The sequence below is a fragment of the Apteryx mantelli genome, chromosome 1, assembly GCF_036417845.1.
Source record: "Apteryx mantelli isolate bAptMan1 chromosome 1, bAptMan1.hap1, whole genome shotgun sequence".
Classification (NCBI taxonomy): Eukaryota; Metazoa; Chordata; class Aves; order Apterygiformes; family Apterygidae; genus Apteryx; species Apteryx mantelli.
This window is the reverse complement of record NC_089978.1, coordinates 222,378,307-222,403,079: the sequence shown is the minus strand read 5'-3', so window position 1 is coordinate 222,403,079 and position 24,773 is coordinate 222,378,307. Positions and strand designations below refer to the sequence as shown.

At 44.4% G+C, this 24,773-nt stretch overlaps 1 protein-coding gene across 12 annotated transcripts in view; it reads left to right on the top strand.

The window, feature by feature from the left end:
• The window catches only part of SHANK3 (SH3 and multiple ankyrin repeat domains 3), a 376,011-nt gene that overhangs the window by 293,333 nt on the left and 57,905 nt on the right, over positions 1-24,773 (top strand). For all 12 annotated transcript variants that reach the window (XR_010887770.1, XR_010887771.1, XR_010887772.1 and 9 more), the window contains exon 16: positions 22,440-22,575. Coding sequence is in view for 9 of the 12 variants with exons in the window: in XM_067317628.1 (XP_067173729.1) it covers positions 22,440-22,575 (136 nt within the window). In the remaining 3 variants the exon portion in view is untranslated. The remainder of the gene's footprint in view (positions 1-22,439; positions 22,576-24,773) is intronic.

Below are 24,773 nucleotides of genomic sequence, written 5' to 3'. Positions count from 1 at the left end.
TTGTCAATGTGTATAAGTATCTGAAGGGAGGGTGTAAAGAGGATGGAGCCAGACTCTTTTCAGTGGTGCCCAGCGATAGGACGCGAGGCAATGGGCACAAACTGAAACACAGGAAGTTCTGTCTGAACATGAGGAAAAACGTCTTCCCTGTGAGGGTGACAGAGCCCTGGCACAGGTTGCCCAGAGAGGTTGTGGAGTCTCCATCCTTGGAGATATTTCAAAAGCCATCCAGACAGGGTCCTGTGCAACGTGCTCTGGGTGACCCTGCTTGAGCAGGGGTGTTGGACTAGATACTCTCCAGAGGTCCCTTCCAACTTCAACCATTCTGTGATTCTGTGTCTATGGCAAGGTGCCACAGACATGTGCTGTAGCTTTCTGGGGAAAATGGAAACTCCCATGGCTGATGCCATGCCCATGTTTATGAGATTGCTGTAGTGTAGTCAGGAGCACTAAAAACAAGTTTCAGTGACAAGAAGTGGAGCTGCGTGCCCTCTGGAACGCATGGAATCCTGCTTGCTCCACTGCGGCGGCTCGTAGACTGCAGCAAGAAGGGGCAAATGGAGCCAGGCTTGAGGATATCTGAGCAGTGTTACAGTTAGCGTTAGGCCAGTTCTCCTCAGATCTGCTTATTCCTCTCCCATATTTGTGCTGAACCTTCTAATGAGCAGCTCCCAGTAGGGCCATTGGCTCTTTCCATCCTATGCATGGGCAGAATTGTAACAGCTTGAAAGTCACCTGAAAGCTATGAACAAGAGGATGCTGGCAAGTCTGCTTGACCCAAATGTCATGGTTCCAATTCCGTCATCTGCATTGTTAATATGTCTTCCATAGCCTCTAATGAAAGCTGTTAAAGTACCAATTATCATAAACCTGACAGAATCATTACAGAGCTGATACTTTTTCTGATGTGTAGAATTAGAAGCATTGTAAAGCAAGACAGAATTTTAAACATGAATAAAGCCACATGGGGCGCAATGAGCAGGTTAGAGCTGCAATACAGCAGCCTTGCTCTGGCTGAGGTTTGCAGTTTCTCTCCACTCCTTCCCAATTTGAATGTTCAGCTGCAGAAGGAGTGTGGGTAGCTGGTAACCTGCCCTCAGCAGGATTAATTTTCCATTGGATCAGCTGGCTGGACTGACTTCCACTGTGGCTATGTGATCATTAGATCTATTGCAAGAGGAGCAATAAGAATGTGTGGTTTCATTTGGAAGGGAAATTTGAACTGGGTTTAGAATGAGCACATCGGTTTTGCTGTAATGTAAAGCCACATACTGGGAGCAACATTCAGAAAAGGAGATGTTGCTTGAAGCTTTGTATAGGTCTCTGGGACACATCTTCATTCTTCTGTCCAAGTTTATAGATTAGAGGTGTGTTTAGCAGTTAAATTTAGATCAAAATTGCATGGGCATTTTAAATCTGTGACTTTGTTTCCAGCCTTGTAACTCATAACCTGAGCCCATCTCTTGCTGAAATTAATCCTTACTCTTTTAGCTTTAAACCTTTCTTAGTTTTGGAGATTAGTCCTAGATAAACAGGCACATGTAAGATACTTTCATGGTAGAATTAGCAAATCCAAGTAAAGAAGTGCATGTGGAAAGACCTGAGATGCATTTAAGGGCTGCAAAGTGTTCCCTGACATGAGAGCTGGGATTGCCCAGTGGTGGGAAACAATTGCCCTGATAAGCACAAAACAGCTCTTTCATATGAGAAACAGGTGACAGGGACACTGCTTACAGCTCCAAGCAAGCCCTGGACTATTGTAGTCTTCTTCACTCTAATTCAGAAATTAAATAAGCCTCTGAAGCTGAGAGAAGGGTGACTGAGCATGAATGTTTGAAGGTAAAGGCTTGAAGAATTCTGGTGGCTGGTAAGGCAGTTCTCTTTCCTCCATGAGGTATGTCTGCATGTTCCCTTTTGGGGAAACTAGTGAAATGTATTTCTTTGGGTTGCTGGCATGAGGAGCTCCGACTGAACAAAGACAGCAGAGCTGCCCTCTAAAAGTATGCTTGGGGGTCCAACTGATGGTGAATTAGACAAGGTAGCAAATACCATCCTACTGAAGGAGGCCTGCAGAGGGGAAACTGCTGCTTAAATGTGAGCAAAAGTTCCAGCAAATTCAGTGTTTAGTACTGAGACTGTTGGATGGATTAATAGCAACCATCTCATAGCAACTGTAATACAAAACCTGACTTACCTGTAATATGTTTAAACTGTAATGTCCTAGCTCCTTGGTCAAACCTGATGTGCCAACTGCTTCCGCAGTCCTTTTAGCCTTTTGTTTCTCGCCAGCACCTTCCATGTGAATGGAAGGCCTTGACTAGACTGTGCCAAAGTGACAGTCTTGAAGGACTTAAGCCTTCAAGGGCATAAGCCTGTTTGGTCAGCAGGTTGGGGTACATTGATACTAGTTTTATGAGTGAGATCCATGGGATGGCTGCATGGAGTTCAGTATACGCATTTGGAGAGCACTGGTGTCTTCACCTCATGCTTTCTTTAGCAAGACTGGTCTTTGTCCATGTTTAAGAACATCTCTGCCTAATTTTGTGAAGGTGGAAAATTTCACCAGACCCTTCCACAAGGAATAAACAAAGATAATCTTGAAGAAGAAAGCGACAACTCCATAGTAACTGTCAGGAGCTTCTGAATCTAGTTGCCCAATAGATGTGGGCCTGCTGCAGGTCCAAGTTCCCATGTCCGGTCAATAGCAAGATTGAGCACGTATCCCCAGTAGGAACACAAGCACATATACACATTTTATATATATATATATATATATATATACACAGCCAGCCACACAGTTCAGCACCGATGGAGAACACACAGCACTCATGCAAACACAAACAGCGCGAATGACCTGATCCTCCTTCCCTCTCTGGCTGATCAGAATGAAAGCCCATTAGTGGAGAATATATACATATATATGCATATATACAATATGGATCCTGCTAGTAGCTGGCCTTAGACATTCAGTCTCCGGTAGCTGGCCTCTAGGGCCCCTGGTTTCCCCAGTTGCTGGCATCTGGGCACATGAACCCCTGAGACTTACAGCCCTGCTCCAGTTGCTGGTACTCAGACCTCCTCACGTGCACACACGCACACCCACAGACCCACACATTGGATATCCCCAGTAACTGGCCTTAGACGCTTAGCCTGTGCAGCAGCTGGTCCCAGATCTCCTGGTCTCCCCAGATGCCTCATGCACAGACACACATACATACAAACCAGTCTTCCTGTTAGCTGATCCAGACATATGGCCTTACCAATAGCTGACTCACAGACCCCCTGGTCTCTCTAGTATCTGGCCCAGACCTATGGCCTCTTCGATACCTGGCCCCAAGCCTCTTATTCTATTTGCTGGCTAGTCTGGCTTGAAACTGCTAGCAAATTGCATGCACCTACATATGCATTGACATACAATATGCATGCCATCCAGTCTCTTGAGTTGCTGGCACCCCAGACTTACAGGCCCCTACCACCCATGGCCCATTCCCCAGCTGCTGGCACTTAGGCCTTCTCACACACACACACTCAGAAAACAGAGAATATCCTCACCCAGGAAAATGGTTAGAAACAGAGTGTAATAATAAGACAGGACAGACTGTGGATCAAGTGCAGGGCATGGCCAGGTGTGCATACTGGCCAGCAATCTGTTTACACTCAACTGGCCCCTTCTATCCTCTTCTCCCTCTACTTTTCCATGCTTGTTCTTCACTGACCTATTTTGATCCCTTCCTTTCCCTGCCTTTCGTCCTTCCTCTAAACAGCTCATAAGTCTTGCACAATCCCAGAATGCTCTTCCTGGCATCTCGTAATGAGTCCTTTACCCCTGAAGACAGTAGTTCCCTCAGTCTGCAAGGTGATCTGCAGAGAGCCTCTCCCGGTGACTTGTCTGATGAGTGTCACATGCAGACCATGGGCTGACCATCCTCCTGTGGAGTCAGGGTGCTCTGCTGACACTGATTAGGTTATTGGGGTTCCTCTACCTGTCATTGTTCCTCTGCTCCTTTGTGTTTATGGTAATTAGCCTTTAATCACATAATCTAACAGTAACTACCCATCGTCATGTCTGTAGCCTTTACATAGTCATGTCCTTCACCTGCTTTTTCATCTCCATTGGAATTTAACTCCTGCTGATACCACAATTTTAACAGAAGAGTCTGTTGTGCTAGGCTGCATGGCTCTCATGAATCTTCACCTCTGATTCTCTTCTACCTCTGAGCTCTGGTAGAGGGAACCTGGAGCTGTGGAAAGAAATAACCTCAGTCCTACAAGGCCAACTATCAACAGAAATTCAAGCATCAGAAGTGTATTTAAAATTTTGCCCTCACAGCTTATGCTGAGACCCTTAAACTGGCGGAGTCCCCTGCAGGGAGACACAGGAAGTATTTGCAGCTGTAAAATACCTTAATAGACTTCAACATATGACTCTTACTCTCCTTCCACAGAGGGACACTCTCTCTTTTTTTTCCCTAGCTTTCTAGGCTTATTGCTTTTTCTGCTCTCCTTTTTCATGCGTCAAATCCTATCTCTCAAGAGGTCTAAAAACCTAAGCCTTCTCTTCATGTTGGAGTGAGCAGATTTTTTTTAAATCCCACCAAAAACATGTGGAGTGATCACAAGTGCTAAATCTCTTCCTTCTTGTGTTGACTCAGCCCCTGCTTTCTGCAGTGTGTTTTGTGTGGGGTTCTGATCCCAATTTTACCATTACTTAAGATTTTACCCACTAATTTTAGCATTATTTAAGATTTTTGTAAGCTGTCGAGGGAACTGTAAAATACCTGGTGTGTGATTGGCCTATTTAGTGATATGCTCAAAGGGAGAAAATTCTGCCTTGAGAAAAATAAAGCTTGCAAGACAGGTTGGATGCGCAGATCATTTTGTGTATCACACAAGTAGAACAGAGAAATGCATCATGCTTTGTTTTCCTTTGAGTGCCCGTCCACATTATGAGTCTGGCCAGAGACTTCCTGCCTCACTGCTACACTTCAAGCGGTCTGAATGCAGAAAATGGGCAGAGCATTGCCTGCCCCCCAAGTCTGCCAAGTGATCCAGCTGAGTCAGAGTTTCATTTGTCTTACTATCTATCAGCGTTTTCCTCATGAACCTTTTCTCACTCTTGGCTTTAGTTTTTCATTTACTTCACAATCCCTGTCTTTCCCTTTCCATTCCCTGATCCTGCCGTGGCATCTCTGTTGAGCTTAAAACTGTGCCTCTGGTTGTGCTTTCAGATGGACGTACTCACTGCTTTGTTCATTTACCTGGCAAAGGCCCAGACACCTCCAAAATGTTCATCTGCCCAGGTTTTAGGAAAAGCAGTCCAGGTGAAACTCCAGCAGAGCCTGCTCCGCGCCTTTGTTATCTGCTGATCCAAGAATCAAAGGATCCTATTTTGCAGATACTTACACTAAAACAAAGTATTTTTTATCATCAAGTCTTTTCAAGAAAGATCATCAGTTCACCACAAATAACAAGGCTGCCCTGTCTTCTTAGTGACCTTCACCATCTGTGGTGAGCGTGACTGAGATCAGCCATGGGTAGTCCTGCCTTTTGTGTTGGTTAATATGAGGTGTTCCAGGAACGCAAAGGAAAAGAAAAATCTCAGGGCTTCTGCTTTCTTAGGACAGACCAGTCAGAGGCATTAAGCTCTGCCCTTGTTCTTCCAGTGCTGAGATGTGCTACCTCTCACCAGCTCTCCCACAATCTCTCTAGGTATATAAATACCTAAATAAGTAACCTCAGTGTTTACTTAGGGTCTATTTCAGCTGTGCTTCCATCACATATGCTCCAAGTAGAGTGGTTGGAAGCAGCTGTAACATGAAAGCATGGGGTTAACTTTTCTGGTTAGTTTGGCTAACATTGGCTTGTCGATGTTCTTGTTCACTTTTCAAAGTCCAGGTGCCAGTTTTCCGTGGGGCACTCTATAACTTCCTAAATACAGCTGTGGTCCTACATCCCGCAGTGCTGCTGTGCCACCACAGAGAGGGAAATGATCTCAAGACACTGCCTTTGGTAGACATGCATGCTGCAATTCATCTCACCTCACTTCAGGCTTCAGTTAGCTGGGTGCCTACATCTGAGTGCATCGTCTAGGCTGCCAATACAGTCCGTGGATCATAGGAATTACTCCCTGAATTCTATCCCCAGATTTATTTGGTAATAAATCTGGGGATAGAATTCAGGGAGTAATTCATATGATCTAACCAAGGGTCTACTTTAGGATGTGACAAATTGTACTCAGGATCTGGTGGCTTCACTGACCAGCTCTGTATTTACTGGATAGGGATCCCAGGGCAACTTTTTCCAAGATAGGTGCCCATTTTGTAGGCAGTGCATTGTCAGCAAGTCCCTGCACTGCAGTCTCTCGTCAAAAAGCACATTATTCTGTAGCACTGCAGGTGAGAAATACTAAACATAGAGCAACTCCTTGGAGCATTTAGTTTTTGTTCTTTGCGCTCGTGGGGTTGGGGTTCTCTCTCAGAGGGACTGCTGGCATCTGAATGTTCTCTGTATTGTGGGTATAGCTGTATGTGCAATTGCCCCTGGTACTTCTCAGGTTTATGGGCAGCAGAGTTTTGACAATGAGTTGGCAGTGCCTCTCCCATGTGAAGGCAGAGAATTTTATGGTGTCCGTATGCTTTGAAGTACTGACTTCTCTGGAGACTCAGAAGTAACACTGAGATTGCTGTGAGTTTGTCTTATCTGCAGTCCGCAAGGAATGGAAAAAGGAAACCCATCCAGGGCATAATGCTTTTATTTGGAGTTTCAGTCTTTGGAGGGTGATTTTGAGCACGATAATTTCATTGTCTCAAGAAGGCTGGTTCGTTTTCCTGGTCTCCAGGGTGCTTACTTTCTCAGCACAGTCCATCTGTCTCAGAGAAGTCATCTCCAGCTCATGGTGGGCCAAGAACTTTAGTAGCAGAACCCTTTCCTCAAGGTCATCACTGCAGAGACCCGCATGTCTAGGTGTGTTGAGCCATATGGCAGTAAGCAAGAATGTTATACCATACCCCAGACATCTTGTGCTGTGCATTCAGGCCTGACTTCATTCTGTGTATAGCCCTGAAAGCCACACTGTGACTGTGTTGCGATAGATGCCCCCATCAACTGTACTTTCTCTTAAGTAGTGGCAGGATTTGACCAGTTTCTGCCAGGGATATGCCTTTTTTTTTTTTTTTTTTTGTACTTTCCCTAGCACTGCGACTGGTTCTCTTTGGCTGCTGAGTGCACTTCCACAGGGTCTCCAATCTCCCAGACATTTTGACATTTTTCTTAGCTATCTCTGGAAACTGGACAGCTTTTCACTCAGTGGCCTGCATGTCAGGTGGCTCTGAAGACTGTTCATTTCCAGTGAGAAATATTCTTTTTAATAATAGAAAGACATTTAGCAGATGCACCTTTGTGGCTCTTCAGCCTGAGATATGATCAAATCCTTATCTGTTATAGAAACTTGTGCTCCAGTTACATGTTAGTCTTTCTGACATCCTAAAGTGGAGGGAATTTCTGTTAGTTCCTTGAGCGTGTATCTTAGTACGGTCACCAAACATCTCTCAGTAGTAAAGTGGAGAGAATATTCTCCCATCATTCCCTGTCAGAGCTCTCAGGGGATTTTTAAGGGTTTGTTTTCATTAGCGAGTTACTTTGTTTCACAGTAAAAACATAACTTTGTGCTGATCTTCCTCCTTGACCAGGTTTTGAATGCACAGCTGTATATTCTCTTCTCCGTAGAATCACAGAAGCGTTGAGTGGACCATTGGTCACTGCCTTTTTACAGAGCAGTACAGTGAATTCTCAGCCTACCTAACTGTAGCCTCTGGAGATCGTGCTTAGAGGGGACTACATTAGGTCAGCTGTGGCTTTGCCTAGCCAAGCCTTAGAAACCTCCAGTGAAGGTGCTGTCACAGCCTTTCTGGGTGATCTATTCTGGGGCTGTACCACCCTCCTGGAAAAAAAGTTTTCCTAAAGTCCGACCTGAGGAATACAGGAATACACAATTCCAGCTTTTGTTACACCATCTGCTACTTCCAAGGAGAGTTTGGCTCAGCCATCTTTGTAAGTGCCCTTCAAACAGTTATAGGCTGCTTTTAGATGACCCCTTAGCCTCCTCTGCTTCAGACTATACCAGCCTAGCTCCTTCAGCTTCTCCTCATAGGTCATGTGATCTAGGCCTGGACCTTCTTCAGCTTTTCCCCAGTTCTCTTGAACTTGGTAGCCAAAAGCTGAACACAGTTTTCCAGGTGCAGCCTTAGCAGTGATGAGCAAAAGGGGTAGTAACTTCCTTCAGTCTGCTGGTCATGCTGCTCTTTATGTAGCCTAATATGCAGCTTGCCTTATTCTCTTTGAGAGTGCACTGCTGGCTGATACTCAGCCTGGCAGTCACCATAAATCCCTTTTCAGCCTCTACAATAGAACTGCTGCTTGGGCAGTCTCCTCTGAGCCTCGTTGGGTTATTCCACCCCAGATGCACATCATTGCTCTTCCCCTTGTTGAACTTCATGAGGTTTCTGTTAGCCCAGTCTTGATTTCTCAAGGTCCCTCTGATTTGAAGCTCTGCCTTTCACCATGTTAGAGACTCCCCCTAGTTTAATATTATCTGCACTTTTTCTGAGGGTGAACTCTATGTCACCGTCTGTGTTGCTGATGAAGGTGTTGACCAGGATGGGCCCCAGGACTGGTACTCTGCTCATTGCCAGCTGTCTAGCTATTGATCACTTTTTGGGCCCTTTTTGCCTAGCAATCCAGTCAGTTCTCAGCTCACCTAACTGTCCATTCACCCCGTCCATGGTTCCCCAGTCTTCAAATGAGAATGCTGTGGGAGTTGGTGCTAGCAGTCTTACTAGAGTCATGGTATATCACATCCACCATTCTCCCCTTGTCCACAGAACCAGTTGTTTTGTCACAGAAAACAGCCATATTGGTCAAGCACAATTTGCTGTTGGTAAATCCATGTTGACTGTTCCTGGTTGCCTTCTTGTCCTTCGCTTCCTTGGGCACAAAGAGGACGTGCTTCTTGGCCTCTCCAAGGCTGAAGAGGGGCTGACTACCTTTCTCAAAGATAAGTGTCATGTTAACCTTTCCCAGTTGTCAGGGACCTTCCAAATCACCATGATTTCTCAGAGAATAGACACTGGCTTCCCAATCACTTCAGCAACTCCCTCAGCACTCTCTAGTGAATCCCACCTAGCCTTGTGGAACTGAATGCAGTTCTTCTAAGAAGCCCCTAACCTGTTGCTTCCCCGCTACTGGCTGCCTGTCTTCTTACACCCGTCCAGGTATACACAGATGTCTAGAAGCAGGCTTTGCCTGCGAACACTGAAATACAGTCAGGTACATCAGTTATATCTGCATCATCCATGACTGAGCTTTCATCAACAGACTCACATTTTCCCTGAAGTTTCTTTTACTTCTAGTGTACCTGTAGAAGCTGTCCATGTTATGCTTAATGCCCTTTGATAGTCCTAGCTCCAGCTGGGCTTTGGCCTTCCTGATACTGTCCCTATGTGCTTGGGAAAAGCTTTTATTGTTTTGGTGCCTATCACTGTTTCTACTTCTTGTATGCTCTCTTTGCATTTTAGTCCATTGAGAAGTTTGATACCTTATTAAGGAAACCTGCAAAATTACACAGTCTTTCTGGGTATATGCACCCACAACAGGGCAAGTTCTTCTTGACTCAATAAGTTTTCTTTAAAAATCAGCACCTCCTTCCCTTTGTGGCTGCTTCCCAGAAATTGCTTCCAAGAAGTTCCCTAAATAAGCTGAAGCCTTCTGTCCTAAACCCCAGGGTCCTAGCTCTCCTAGTCACCTTCCCAGCCTTACTCAAGATGCTGAACTCAGTCACCTCATGATTGCTGCAGTCCAGGCTGCCCTCTGTGATCGCATTCACCACCAATTCTTTCCTGTTTGTAAGCAGCAAGTCAAGCAGAGCATTAGTTCTAGCTGGCCCCTCTGTTGTTTGTGTTAGGAAATTGTCACCAGCAGCCTGGGACCCTCCTGGATTCCCTGGCCAATGATACGGTGCCTTCCCAGCAGATATCTGGATAGCTGAAATCCCTGAGAGGGTAAGGGCTTGCAAGATTTTCACCGGTTGTTTGTATAAAGTCTCATCCAATGTCTTAGGTGTCTGTAACAGACCCAGTGTTCCTTCCCCTTCCAGACTTGATCCAGAGACTCTCTGAAGGCATGTCTCTGATTTCATGCTGCAGCTCTTTGCAGGAAGGAGCTCCATAACATGCAGTGCACTCCCATTCCTGCCTGTCTTTCCTGAGCAGCTTGCTCACAGCTGTGGCCATGTTCCGATCAGCGCATGCTATCTCAAGTCTTTGACCACATCGTAGCCCTGCGACCACTGCAGGACTTGCAGTTCTTCGTGTTTGTTGCCCAAGCTTGGTGCACCTGAGGAAAGGCTCTGAACACTGCATCCTCTGAGCAGGAATATGAATGTCCCTATTATGGTCCCTTTACTGGCATATCTCCTCCATCTGTAGCTCTTCCTCTATTATCTCTGGGCTTAGGTCCCCATTCTCTGATGAACCCAGTTTTAAGTCCTTCTCTCCATGTCAGCAAGCATGGTCACAAAGGTGTTCTTCCCTGTCCTGGCTGTATAGGGTCAAGCTCTTCCTGGCAGTCCTTCATCATCCTCCAGTGAGATGCCAGGATCAAGGAAGCTGAATCATAGCTGGCAACACCATCTGCACAGCCAGGCATCGATCTGCCAGAAGTGTGTGCTCCTCACTAGGCCTTTCCTTCAGCCAAAAGAATTGAGAACACCACTCTTGCTATGTCTCTACCACCTTTGACCCCAAATCCATATAGTCACCTTTGAGCAGCTTATGATTTTTCTGGCTGTGTCACTGGTACCAACCTGGATGATCAGCAAGGGGTAGTAATCAGAAGGGCAGATGAGCCCCATAATCTTCCCAAACCACCACCAATCCAGGCTTTGGGCAAGCAGCAAACTTTCCAGGACAATAGATGTGACTTGCACATGGTGTCTCTGTCCTACGTATCTCTCATGGCTGACAGTCTTCCCCATGAGAATAACCTCTGGTAGGGTAAGGAGCAAAAGCCCTAAATAAGGTTCCCCAATTTTTGCAGGACAAGATGACCCTGCAGAACTGCTGAAAGTTTTTACCCAAGTTGGCTTCTGAATTGTATCTGGCTGTTTTCTTTCAAGAGACCAGTTAAAGTAGAGCTCTCACTCTGTTTTTGAAATGCATTTTTCTTTATTAATTTGACAAAATCTTTTGGGAAGACCCCTTCATATCTCACATCCTACAGCAGAGAGGTCTGAAAAGGCTGTATCTCGGTGCAGAGACTGTCTTAGTGGATAGCAGCATAGGGCAAGACTTTGTGTGGTAGCTAAGGTGGAAATGCTAGCGACTCTCCAGGCATATTTCAGTAGGGCTCTTGTGACCTCCAGGTTGTCTTTGAGAAGCATCTCCATTTTGAAGTTCGATGCATACTGCATTTAACATCATTACCAGTGGTGGAACCTTCAGGTGAGATGCAGGATTGAGGAAAGCAGTGCTGTAACCTCTTTGTCCAGGAACCCAGTCTCCTACTGTGACCTCTTCACTTTGGTGTTACTGCATAGCATTAACCATTAAGTAAAGATGAACATAGGATTGAAGGAGAAGGAAGGTTATTGACTAGAACTGCATGTTTTTCAGAGTATGGTATCCAGTGTGCAGCCACAACATGCCTTCTAGGCTCTTTCACTTGGAATTAAAAGATTGAGATGAACAATAGGAGTGGGATGTGCTTTATTCTTTTATACTATATTTAGACAGCCTGGGTCAGTAAATCCTACAGGTACTACTAAGGCAAAAAGTATCTGGGCTTGAGTCTTTGGAAGTACACCCAACCAGGGTGTGAAAGTGCTTGTGGACAATGCATCTTGAAGAACCTCTAGTTACTAGTAGATAATCTTTAAAATCTTTAAGGGAATGAATGTGATTGTTATATCATATAGCTGGATGAAATTCAACAGGAAATGGAGTTCTGCACAAAGATGCTGTGTTTCTGGAAGGAAGGTTTCAAACTCCAAAGATTCAGATGGTCATGCAGAGCAATGGGTTTTTTTGTTTTTTTTTGGGGGGGGGGGGAATACCTTTGGATAAAGAGGAATTTGAATCTGCTAATTACTGCACAGAGTACCCAGATGACTGCCTCTCTATGCCCAGTACCAGAATGAAATCCATGCAAACAATTACTTTATTATGCAATTTATGTTCACCTGGCTAGCTGGAGTCAGTGGAATAACATCTATCTGTGAAAGTGCAACAGTTATAGGACTAGTAGTTAGTGTTTCCTAGTAGGATTTGAAAATCTTCCCTTATCTGACCAGAATTCAAGAACGCTGTCTATAGAATCTAGCCTTGTATCTTCCTCTGAGCCTGTTTTTAGATACTTGAATTTTTCCCTTGAAGATCGTATACCTAGTGATGTAGAAAACCACCTTCTTAAGTACACTTTCATTTTATACATGCATTGCACATGTGCATATGTACACACAGAACTTATGGATATTAAATACAAATATGGATATAAATTTATACCTATATGTCTTCATTATTTAGATATATATTATATAGTCATACAAAAGCATCATTAGAAGAAAAGAAGATTGAAATTAATAATTGACCCAGGATATCACAGGGATGTTCTTAGGCCGGTAGGAGAGGATTCTTTGTTAATAGTCTATGTTGGTACTGAAGAGACCTCATCAGTTATCTTTCTTTATGGGTAAGCAGAAAACCTGTTGTGTAAGAGGTTAGTTCAACAGGAGAACATTTTCTTGTTATCTCTTTTGCTACTAGTTAAATATTGTTGCTGTCAGATAATGTAATTTAATATTGATTTCATTTGACAGATTAAAAAAATTGGATGGCTCAAATGAAAATTTACAGGTGTAGTTCTTACTCTGATAGTCAGGATTTGGCTATGCTTATCATGTGCAGAGTATGTCATCAACCCATAAGTATCTCCTGAGGATGAAAGGGTGTCATTTTTATGAACCTCAGAGTTTTTGGTGTTTGGGAATATAAATTTTACATAATTAACAAAATCTAAGTGTTATTTGAGGACACACTGCTAAATGCAGCCCAAAAGTCAGGGAAAAAATGCTGGGCAAGACATCACCCACTTTAGTGAGATAATGAAGAAGCAGCTAAATATTACTCACTGACACATGTATACCCCTGCTTATTGGAAAGGTTAGTGAGTAAAGGAGAAGGAAATGCAGTTAATTTGAGCTAGAATGTGTAGGAGGTTGATAAAGGAAGCCAAAGAAAATATCAAAGGCCAATATGTAAAGATAATAAGAAATTTTAGAGCATTAGAAGCAAAAAAAAATCTGGTAGAGATCCATTTCTACATGTAAATGATAAAATTGCATATTCTGGTGTAAAAAAAAAGGCAGAAATGTTCTGTTCTGACTTTGAAACAAATCAGGAGGATGTATCCATCCCATATGATGTGCTTGGAACAGAAAGTTTCCCAGCTGTAACCAAGGAGAAAGTGAGATAGTATTTGCTAAAAATAAACATACTCAAATTAACAGACTTGAATAACATATACCCAAGTGTCTAAAAGAGCCTAGCTGAGGAGTTGCCTGAACCACTGATGTTAATACTTAAAAACTCTTGATAATCTGTGAATTTCCAAAGGATTGGTAGAGCGTTGTTTCTATTCCAGGTGATTCAGGAAAGTATAGTTTGTTTAGATTAGCATCAGTGCTGGATATAATAATGAAGAATTTAATTTGGAACTCAATCAACAAAGAATTAGACAATGAAAATACAGTTAATATCATACAGTGTGGTTCCATGGAAGATGGAAGTAGACCTGTTGTATTTCTTGACAGCTTTATAGGCCTGGTTAAAATGAGGACTCTGTTTGTACAGTGTGTTTTGACTTCTCCTTAATAACCATATGATATGTATAAATAAATTAAATGGAGTTAACAGAGAGAGTATGTCTTAGATGCATTAGAAAGTCATTCAATGACAAATTTCAGAACACCTCTGCTAAGGAGAATGTACCAGTCTGTGGGTCCATTCCTCAAAAGGTTTCCTTAAATTTTTTGTTTGCAGCAGCTGAACACTTCTATCCATGTTCAAAATAATGACAAAAACCCTGTATCTATAAGGATTGGAAGTACCACAAACACTGGTGGAATAGCTAACAATAAAGACAAGTTTCTGTTACAGGGTGATCTGGCTTTCCCCCTTAAATAGTCACATTCCAGCAGAGTTACAGTGACCATGCAAGGTAACATATCTGCAAGCAGAGAATACAGATTACAGGGTGTGAGATTACCTTGGAAAAAATAACTCAGCAAAGGACATGAGTATCTCCAAGATAACTGTGTTAAAATTATCTGCTTGTGTAGGATATGACAGAGATACTTTGTTTGTATATGTAAAGGACATTAACTTCAAGAGGGATGTGAACTTGCATATCTAGCTGCAGTGTTGGAAAACCACCAAAAATTACTTTGTGCAAGTCAGATATTCACACCTCAGGATAAATCTGGAATTACTGAGTAGCGTTCAAAAAAGGCCCTCAAAATGCTTCAGGAGATGAAAAAAGGCTTGTGAGACTTGAGGAATTCAGCTTGTTCAGTGTATTGAACAAAGGGTGATGAGGGGCAATAACTCTGGTGTGTAGGTGTTTAATTCCATTGCCTGGTTTGAAGGGAGACAGATCACAGCAGATCTCAATGTATTTACAGAAGTTCCCCTGGATACTGCAGTCATGAATTTTAGTGAAATCCCATTTCAAAGTATTTCTGCACCAATACGTGCTATGTCCAGAGAATGAGATTGTGGGAGAGGTAGGAAAGACAGTCAAGATCTCACAAGGAGCAGCTTGTGACATAAATCACAATCTAAAGAATTTTGGAACCTTTCTCAGATTTGAATTCTTTGAAAGGCTGAAATTGGCAGTCAGAAGTTCAGAGCACTCTGTTCTCTGGAGTGATATATGAGTTTTTTCCTGTTGGTGAAGATTTTCCCCCCAAACACCCTGGGTTTTGTCTGCTGGTCTGGGTATGTCCTGGTTCGTGAACTCATTGTTGTCCTGGTAGATGGCTGTAACTAAGCTCTGGAACAGAACGAACTTACTTCTGGCTTCAGAGTTCACACTCCTTTAAGTAATTCTTCTTACTCCTTGGAATTTGCATTGTTCAGCTGAGTGTTGGTATTCACAGTCAGGTCAGGCTTCTTCTTAGGTTCTGCTTTGTGAAGGTACAGACAGATACCACATAATGAATAAATTTGGTTCTTTCTGTCTTTCTTCAGAACTCAGTCCTAATTTTCTGATAATACTGTGCATTTCTCTAAACTGCTCATTGGTTAACATCATTTGGGTAATGAAGTGCCTGGAATGGGACTGCAGCATGCTTGCTGAGGCTACAAGGATAGCATCTTTGTCATCCTTCGTCAATCAAATGTTACATTATCATAACTTTGGATATCAGTAGCCATTAACTGATTGCAAGGGCATAGAGAAAGCTGTTCTTTATATCTTTTTCCCATAGTCTAACCTTAACTAGGAACATTTAGTTTGTCCCAGCGGTATTTGCACCATGCTAGGGATTGCTGAATGTAATGTTGATCTCCACATAGGTGACATTTCCTTGAAGCGGAAGATTCCTCAAATGCTTTAAAGTAGCTAGCTGTGCTGAACCCGGATTTATATTTCAAGAAATTGTGGGGACTGAGACCACCACATGAGCAGGCAGTAGCTTTCAAGGAAGGTGGGTACAGGTTTTGTTATGGTCCCAAAAGTACTTCTGGAGATGTGGCCTTTTAATTTTTCCTTTCTTTTATTCCTTCTTTGTAGTAGTGGCAAAGGTACCAGTCTCTCCTCCTGCTGACAAATAGATACACCTAAGTTTACAGAATTAGCAAGCCTGTTATCCTCATCAGAGGAGATAATTTGCTGAAAGAGGGAAAAGGCTTCCATGCATCTAGATTAGGAGCAAAAACTAAAGTAAGGAAAAGAGATCACTGTTAGAAGTGTGTTCTTGGGCAGCCAACAGCAGTGTAAGGAGCACAAGGGGAGAGCCAGAGTGGAAGACCATGGTAGGCAGAAATCAGTTTAGCTGTTCCATACATTATCTGAGTTATAAGCATTCAGGACATCAGCAAAATTAATATATAAAAGAACAGAGAAGTAACTAAATGGCGAAAGACAGGAAACATGGACAAATAAGAACAGTTTCTTTTAAAATATATGATGAATTCCATCTGCAGAAAAATAATCTGATCTCCAGATCTTCAGAATTTTCAGGAAGGGAAGGAATCTGGAGCACAGCAACACTGAGGTCATCTGCAAATAACTGTGAAATCTGTGCAGTTTTTCTGATCGACACATACACTCTGCCCCACCCATGCTGGTCTGGCTCACTCAGGAAGACATTTGCACTCTTTTCATTAACTTCGGGATGCACAGTTACACAGCTGGTTGATCCACTCAACTGATGCAGTCAGTTGATTCACTCAACTGATACAGCCGGCTCACCCACTCAGCTGATATAGTCTTTTATGTAGAACGAAGGCCACCCTCCAGTCCCCTTTGCACTGAGATATAAGTTCAGCTTTCTTTGCAACAGCTGTGGTTAGTCACTCCGTTGATTCTTCCCTGAGCTTCATGAGCGCATAGCCTTTGCCTGTCTCTTCTGAGCCTTCTTCCATTGTAGGTGTTCATTGGTTGGTCACAAGGAGGGATTAGTACTATTACACTAGGCGCGTAAGAGTTCATCTGGAGTGATATCCCACCCGGGACACCTGTGTTCAAGGAAGATGAATTCAGGCAGGAACAGGAGCAGAGAAAAGCTACTGAGACAGTCAGGAGAATGGAGACATTATCTCCTATGACAGACTGCTAAAGGCTCATATCCCTATCAGCTGCTGGGAGGGATCAGACACGTACAAAGTGCCCCACTGGGCCAGACTGATGGTCCATTCGCCCAGTTCCCTGTCTCTGACAGCAGCATTAGGAGATGTTATTTAAGGAGAGTGCATGTGCCTGGCCACTCTGGGTGGTCCATTCTCCTTGTAACCTCCAGCATCCAGAGTCACAGTGCTGGGGACATTAGCAGGAATGACCCTGCTGAGTCCTGTTAGTATCTGTGTGTGGACCTACTGTCCAAGAATGCATCTAGTCTCTTTTTGAATCTGCCAGTACTGTCCGCCTCCACAGCCTCCCATGACAGCAGGCTGCAGAAGTTCACTGCCTGCTGCATAAAGAAGTACTTGCTTTTGTCTGTTTTGATCTGACCTGCCACTAGTAGTTCATCGAGTGCCCCCTCCTCCTAGTACTTGACTGTGTCTCTCCCTGAGCCTTCTTCTCTCCAAACTGGAGAGTCCCAGCCTTCTCAGTCTCTCCTCGTAGGGCAGATGCTCCATGCCCCCAATCATGTTAGTTGTCCTTCTCTGGACCTTCTCTAACTCCGTGGCTTCCTCCCTGAGATGCTGAGACCAGACCCGCACACAGCACTGAAGGTGTGTGCATACAGGATTGACATAATCCCAAATGACATTGTCCACTTTGCTCTCCGTCTCCTTGCTGGTGATGTATTTTGTTGGCTTTTCTGACCGCTGCTGCACACTGGGACCATAATTTTGAGAGCTGTCAGTACTGACTCCAAGACCTTTCTGGAATTGTAACCACCAGTTGCATATTCAGTATCGTGTAGCAGGGTTCAGACGACTTTTCCCTTGAAACATTACTTTGCATTTATTTACATGGATGCTCATTTGCCACCTTTGCCCATGAACTCAGTCTGAGGAGTCCTCCTGGATTTCATCAGCACTGATACATCATTTGGTTATTCAGAAGAGTTTATATCAACCACAAACTTTGACATAGTATCTTCAGATTCCTGTGTATGCTCTTTTATGCTTTGCAGCCGCTTTCTGCATGATTTGATTCTTGATCTGTTGCCTTCCTCCAGGCCATAATCATGATCTCTAACACCTGGGCATCCTCACCAAGCAGCTGTGTCCAACTGTGAGCTAACCTGTTTCTCCAACATGTTCTTCCCTTTGTATTTTGAAATTTTCAAGATGAACCATTAGAGGAACTTTTTTCAGATGAGTGTTTAACCAAAAAACTTCACAGTTGCAGAGTCTGGTAGTTCATCTTCTTGGGTATCACCAACAATCAGGTGTGAATCAGGACTTCATATTGTTTAGGAATATTTTCTTCTTTTCAGACGTTACTGCATCGTACATGCAACTGTCTGACCAATTTCCTCTGTGATTAGCTTTGCTCTATAACATTCATCATTGACCTTCTATTTTATTTTGGCTTCTTGACTGCTTTCTCACCTGCTTTCTGCAAGACATGATTGTTGCTCGTCAGGCTGAGTTGCAGTTTCCTGATTTTTGAGCACCTGCTTGTTTTTATTCCATCTTTCACATATGGCTTGGCAAAATGTGACAAATACTTCAAGGTTGTCGTCTGGAAGACCTTTAGAGTGCTGTTCCCTCTGTTTTGGTCAGCAGCAGTCATGTTATTTTTTTCCATAGGCCAAGTTGTTGTCACATTCCAGACCCCAATGATCAAGATTTTCTTTGCAGATCTTGTAACCTAACCCAGCTCTGGCACATTTCTGGCCAGTTTGGTTGTAGCTTTGGGCTGACATTCTTCTGGCCAAGGGTGTTTGGGAGAGTCACAGTCAAGTCAGGTTTTCAGCTTCCCCAGGTAAGCCTGGCACTGAGAATCTCTGCACTTATTGCCAAATGTCATATTTTTCCTTGTCTTTCACAGCTGGTTCCTTAGCATGCTTAATAAAGCTAGTGTTGATCTCTTCTGCTGCTGCTTTTTCATGCTTTGGACAGTCAAGGAATGCCCAACAGCAGAATAAAATTGCCTAATGCTGTCTATGATTTTGTTTCTTACGGCTTTTTCTAGGAGTTGTTCACGTATTGTCACATTCAAGACACATTGGGCAAAAAGCTCTCTAACCACATTGATACCTTTTCTTCATCCCAGATCTTACTAAGTTATAAACAATTGAAAATCAACATTTTCCATCTGTCACTTGAGCTGTCAGCAAAAACTTCAACAGCCTGCCAAAATACTAATAGAATATGAATGCTCAGGTCTAAACCAAACCGCTTCTGCCAAGCAATGCCAGCAGCTAATGCTCCCCTCGAGACCACACACTCTGGCTTTTGCCAGAAGTGCTGCAACAGGATGGAGAAGGGGGAGAAAACCTCACCTTTTCAGCCCTCAGGATCAAAACTTCTCATTCTTGCTTCTGTCTGTATTCTAGTAACCTAAAAAATCCAAACTGCTGCCCATTTGGGTGGACATGTTCAGATGATTAAAAATGAAACAGAAAGCATAGGCGTGTTCTATCAATATTTCTGTTCTTTATTTGGAAAGGAGCAGGGTGATGTGCATGTATCACATGCAGATGATGAAATACTTTTCAATCCATTAGTAACTGAAGCTGTCAGCATCTTCCAGGTGGTAATTTTTTATGTTTTTTCATTTTTTAAATTTTATAATGCTGGGGAAATGCCAAAAGACTAGCAGAGTGCTAATGTTCAGAAGGGGCAAGAAGGATGATCCAGTTAATTATAAACCTGTGAGGCTGGTATCAGTTGCTGGCAAAAAATGGACAAGCAGGTACTGTAGTCAGCTGATAAAGAATTAAAGGGTAGACCAGAAAGTCTCATAAAACAAAATTAATTTCATTCTTTGAGGTGACAGGTAACTGTTCAGACGTAATAGATTTTTGTAAGGCCGTTGTTTACTGCTGTATAACGTTTTCATTACAAAATTAGTGGTTAACAGAATCAGTGGAGCACATGTTAAATGGTTCACAAATTTGCTAAATGACAGATCTTCATAAGTAATTGTCAGTGAGGAAGCATCACTTGCTAGCTGTTTCTAGATGGTCTGTCTAGGATTTAGTTCAAGAACTGGTACTATTTAGTATTTTCATAAATGTTCTGAAGTAAACCTGAAATCACTGCTAATTAAATTTACAGATGACCTAAGGTCTAAAGTGTTTGGTAACAAGGGAGTGGAGCAGATCTGCAGAGTGAGCTGAACCACTTAGCAAAGGCGAACTTCATAAAACAAGATTGATACAGCCACATGTAGTTCTGCATCTAGGAAAAAGCACTGCAAGGCAAAGCCACAGGATGGGAGGCAGGAACCAGGAAAATGGTGACTCTGGAAATGACTGTAGGATCATGAATGCTGCGAGTACTCACTGAGTGCTGTGGCAAAAGTACAAATAAGATCCTTAGATGAAAGAAGCTAGACAAAAAAGTGGGATCAGTACTGGAATACTCCATGCAGCCCTGATGTCTGCTGTTTAAATGTATTTTAAAAAATTAAAGAGCTTGCAAAGAATAACCACTGAAGTGTTTTGGGATCAGGAGAAAATACAGGATAACGCTGCTCCAGAATTCAATCATTCAATCCAGTTCATCCAAAAAGAAGATTAAGAGGTCATTTAACTAGAGTACACTGGTAATTTCATCACAATCAAATGTTCTGAGGAAAATGTATGTTTTCATGAAAACTGAATGGGGGAAATATTTGAAATAAAACAATAATTTTAAAAGCATTATATCTTAGAAAATGTTGATGTTCCATTTCAGAATTTAGTTCAATGCCTTTTTTCATTTTTATATTTTTATGCTGTTTCGTAGGAAACAGCACTACTGCTTACAAATTGCAAATGTTATAATAACCTACATATTTTTAATTATTTAAACAACAACAGTTCAATCTACCCTGAATTAGTATTAATTAATACACCTTAGACTTTATTTACTTTAAGACAGAACATCTCCAGCTGTATTTGAAACAAATAGAAAAAAAGCATTCTTGAAATGTCAAAGTTTCCAACATCCTGGACATTCTGCATTTTAATCTGTTGTGCATTTGATCACAGTATATGTGCTCTATAATGCAGAGGATGATACTATTAGTAAGGAGGGTGGGACTGTGCAGTAAAGAAGGGTATGACAAGAACCAGTGACAGAAAATCGATTTCTTGCTAGTTTAAAATAGGAAGAGACTTTTTTTAAGCAGTGGGAATTGCTACACATTTGGAACAAACATTCAGGGAAGGGCTGGATTCTCCATCTCCTGGTATCTTGGAGCAGAGACTTGAAAACGTTTTCGTGGGGCTGATGAGAGGCATAACTGAGTGAAATTCAAAAGCCTGTGGTATGCAAGAGAGAACAGAATGCTTCTGGTCTTTAAATTTAGGGTGACAAAATTAATGTTGCATGGACAACCTAAATCTGTCATTACCTAGCTTTTGAGTGCTTCACTTCTGGAAGCATATGTTCTCTTAGCATAAACATTTATATTGCCCATAGTAGTCCCATTAGTAGTATTGCCCGTAGATAATCACATTTCTTATTTGCCACCATTAATTATCTAATGTCTACAGTAACAGCAGCCCTGGAATATACAAGGGATGTAAAAAGCGAATGCCAAAGTGTGCAGGCCAGTCTTTTTTTTTTTTAGAAAGTGGGTAACTGAGTCACAAAAATTGAAGCCGGTTTTTCCGGCTGTGGACAGTCTAAACCATGGCATTCTCATCCCCGTTATACCTAAGCCTCGGTTTCCAGAGTGAGGCTCCATTCTGTTAATGCAGTGGCGAACCCTGTGTTCATTGCTGCTTGTTAAATGTCTAAGTAGTGAGACTTCATTTTTATTTATTTCTTGTTTTCCTGTCTTAGTCTTATTACCTAGTGTCGTGTCACAACCAAGTGCTTATTATCTAAGAAGCTGATATATTATACTTGCACTAAAAACAGTGACATGAGTGAGCTTCCAGTACGTCTCCTGTAGGCTGCTGGAAAGATTTGATCGACTTGCTGACAGCTAGAGGGGCTGTATTTTTGGGTTGCCCAGATAAGTTTCTCCATCTGCGAAATGTGGATTGTTACTGTTGAAGTCAGGGCAGCTGAACTGTTCCATGTGAGAGGCCCTGTACTCCATCTCCTGTTCTACGCTGATGCAAGTGCATTTCCAGTGTGTCTCGTAGGCCTGGAACACAGCCCAAGGCTTGCAAATCCAGGAACCTTCGATACAATTGCCAAATACGCAGACAGAACTTGGAAATGCCCAATTTTTAGTGATCTGTCTTGACAGCCCAGTAGAAAGGTGGAAGTTCAATTCTTGCTACCTGGCGGTAGCCCTGGTGCATGCTGGTTTCTACTGGCCTGTTGCAGCTCTCCCAGCTGCAGCTTCTTCAGAAGGTTGAGGTCACAAATAGGTGACATCCCACAGGGATAGTTTAAATATGACAATGTGCTATGATGGAGCATAAACAGATTTGCAGAGATGCAAAATCACCTGGTTCGGGTCTTGTCATCGGGCAGTATTGCTCTCTGCCTGTTTTCTGTGTCATAGGCAGTTTTTATACTGGTCTGTTTCTGTTTGTGTCCTAGGTGAATGGTGTGAACGTGGTGAAGGTGGGGCACAAGCAGGTGGTCTCATTGATCCGGCAAGGGGGGAATCACCTGGTGATGAAGGTTGTTTCCGTCAGCCGCAAGCCAGAATCAGAAGAAGTTGTTCGGAAAAAGGGTAGGTGTAGAGTTTCCTGGTATTCTGAATAGTGGGGTTTGCATGGCTTAAATGTAAGCAGACATGCAGAAGCATGGGGGCCTATCGGGATAAGTCTGCGCAGCGTGCAAGATGTATAGTGAGGACAGCTGACAAGGCTGCTGAGCTGTGGCTGCTGAGAAAGGAGGACACTGTGTGCAGAATACCTGCCCACACCAGTCTGGCACTCGCCCCTTAAAGTGGAGCCACCCTTTACCGAGGCCATGAAAACTCCTGAGCGCGTAGCACCGATGAACTGTGCTGAAACCAGGATGTGCGTTGTAGCGGGGATGTAACTAGGCAGTGATGCAGTCAGGATGGTCTTTAGGTGGGGAGGCTGAGTCAGAGCATTGCAGCTGCTGCCGGGGAAGCTGGGCACAGTCAAGGGCTGCCTGCCAAGCCTCCTGAAAGTCCCTTTCGGCACCAGGCCACAGGACGCCGACAGCTCTGTTCTCACTCTGGTGTTGTTTGCTCTCAGTGAAGCTCAGAGTTGGCTCCTCCTCAGGAGCAGAGTTGCTTCTGGCACCTACAGCCTAGGTGGTGACCCATACGGCCGGCAGGCAGTCTGCCCTGGGGGGCAGATGGGCTTCAGGGAGCAGAGACTCCCTCTGCTTTGGGGGATGTCATGGTGGAGAACTGCCCCTGCTGGGGGTGAGGGGTTGTCATTGGTGAAAATTGCTGTTTTGGGGGGGTAAGAGGAGTCATGATGGAGAACTGCTTCTGCTGGGAGTCTGCAGGGTGTCATAGTGGAGAACTGCCCCTGCTGGGCTTGAGTAGTTGTCATGGTGGAAAATTGCTATTGTTGGGAGTAGGGGGGCATCGTGATGGAGAACTGCTCCTGCTGTACATATGGGGGATGTCATGGTGGAGAACTGTCCCTGCTGGGGGTGAGGGGTTGTCATTGGTGGAAAATTGCTGTTGTTGGGAGTAGGGGGAGTGTCATGATGGAGGACTGCTCCTGCTGCATGTATGGGGGGTGTCATGGTGGAGAACTGCTCCTGCTGGCGGTGGGGGGGTTGTCATTGGTGGAAAATTGCTCCTGTTGGGGGTAGGGGGAGGGTTATGATGGAGTCTGGGGGGTGTCATGGTGGAGAACTGCCCTGCAGGGATGCAGGGGATGTCATGATGGAGAATGTCCCTGCTGGTGCAGGAGGTGTCATGATGGAGAGCTGTCCCACAGGGGTGCAGGAGGTATTGTGGTGGAAAACTACCCCCATGGGGATGTGGGGAGTGTCATGGTGGAGAACGGCACCCACAGAGGTTTGGGGGGGTGTCATAGTGGAGAATTGGCTCCATGAGACTGTAGGGGTGACAGGGTGGTGAATGATCCCCAGGGGGACTCTGGGGGTGAAGAGTAGTCCCCGTGGGGGTGTTAGGTGTTGTGGGAGGTGTCAGGATGGAGAACAGCCCTCATAGGGACGTGGGGGGTTTCAGGGTGGAGCCTGTCCCTACCTGGGGTGTTGCCATGGATGGGAGCTGCCCCATGGGCTGGGGGGTCCTGGGGGCATGGCCCAACCTGGGACTGCTCATGCGGAAAGTTCTGTGGAGCCTCTAGAAGGCTTTTTGGCCTATGCCCCATGGTTCCCTGCGTCCTGGAGCAGAGCCGAGAACCTCGGCTAGAGGCTGGGCCGGAGGGACAGTCTGGTCATGGGCTGCTGTGCTCGTGGCCAGCGGGGACAGGGCAGCCCTTGGCATGGGGAGTAGCCAGCTGTGCACGGCAGGGACACATCCAAGGGCAGCCAGCTGAGCACAGTAGAGGCACATCTGGGGGCAGCCAGCTGAGGAGCAGAAGGGCATATCCCAAGGGTAGGCAGCTGTGCGGGGTGGTGGCACACCTGAGGGAAGCCAGCTGTGGAGGGCAGGGGCACATCTGGGGGCAGCCAGCTGTGGAGGGCAAGAGCACATCTCAGTGGTAGCCAGCTGTGCGGGGTGGAGGCAAATCTGGGGGCAGCCAGCTGTGCGGGGCAGGGTCACATCCCAAGCATAGCCAGCTGTGCAGGCCAGGGCACATCTGGGTGCAGCCAGCTGTGGAGGGTAAAGGCACATCCCAAGCATAGCTAGCTGTGCAGGGCAGGGACACATCTGAGGGCAGCAGCTGTGGTGGGTAAGGGGACATCCCAAGCATATCCAGCTGTGGAGAGCAGGGGCACATCTGGGGGCAGCCGGCTGCGCAGGGCAGG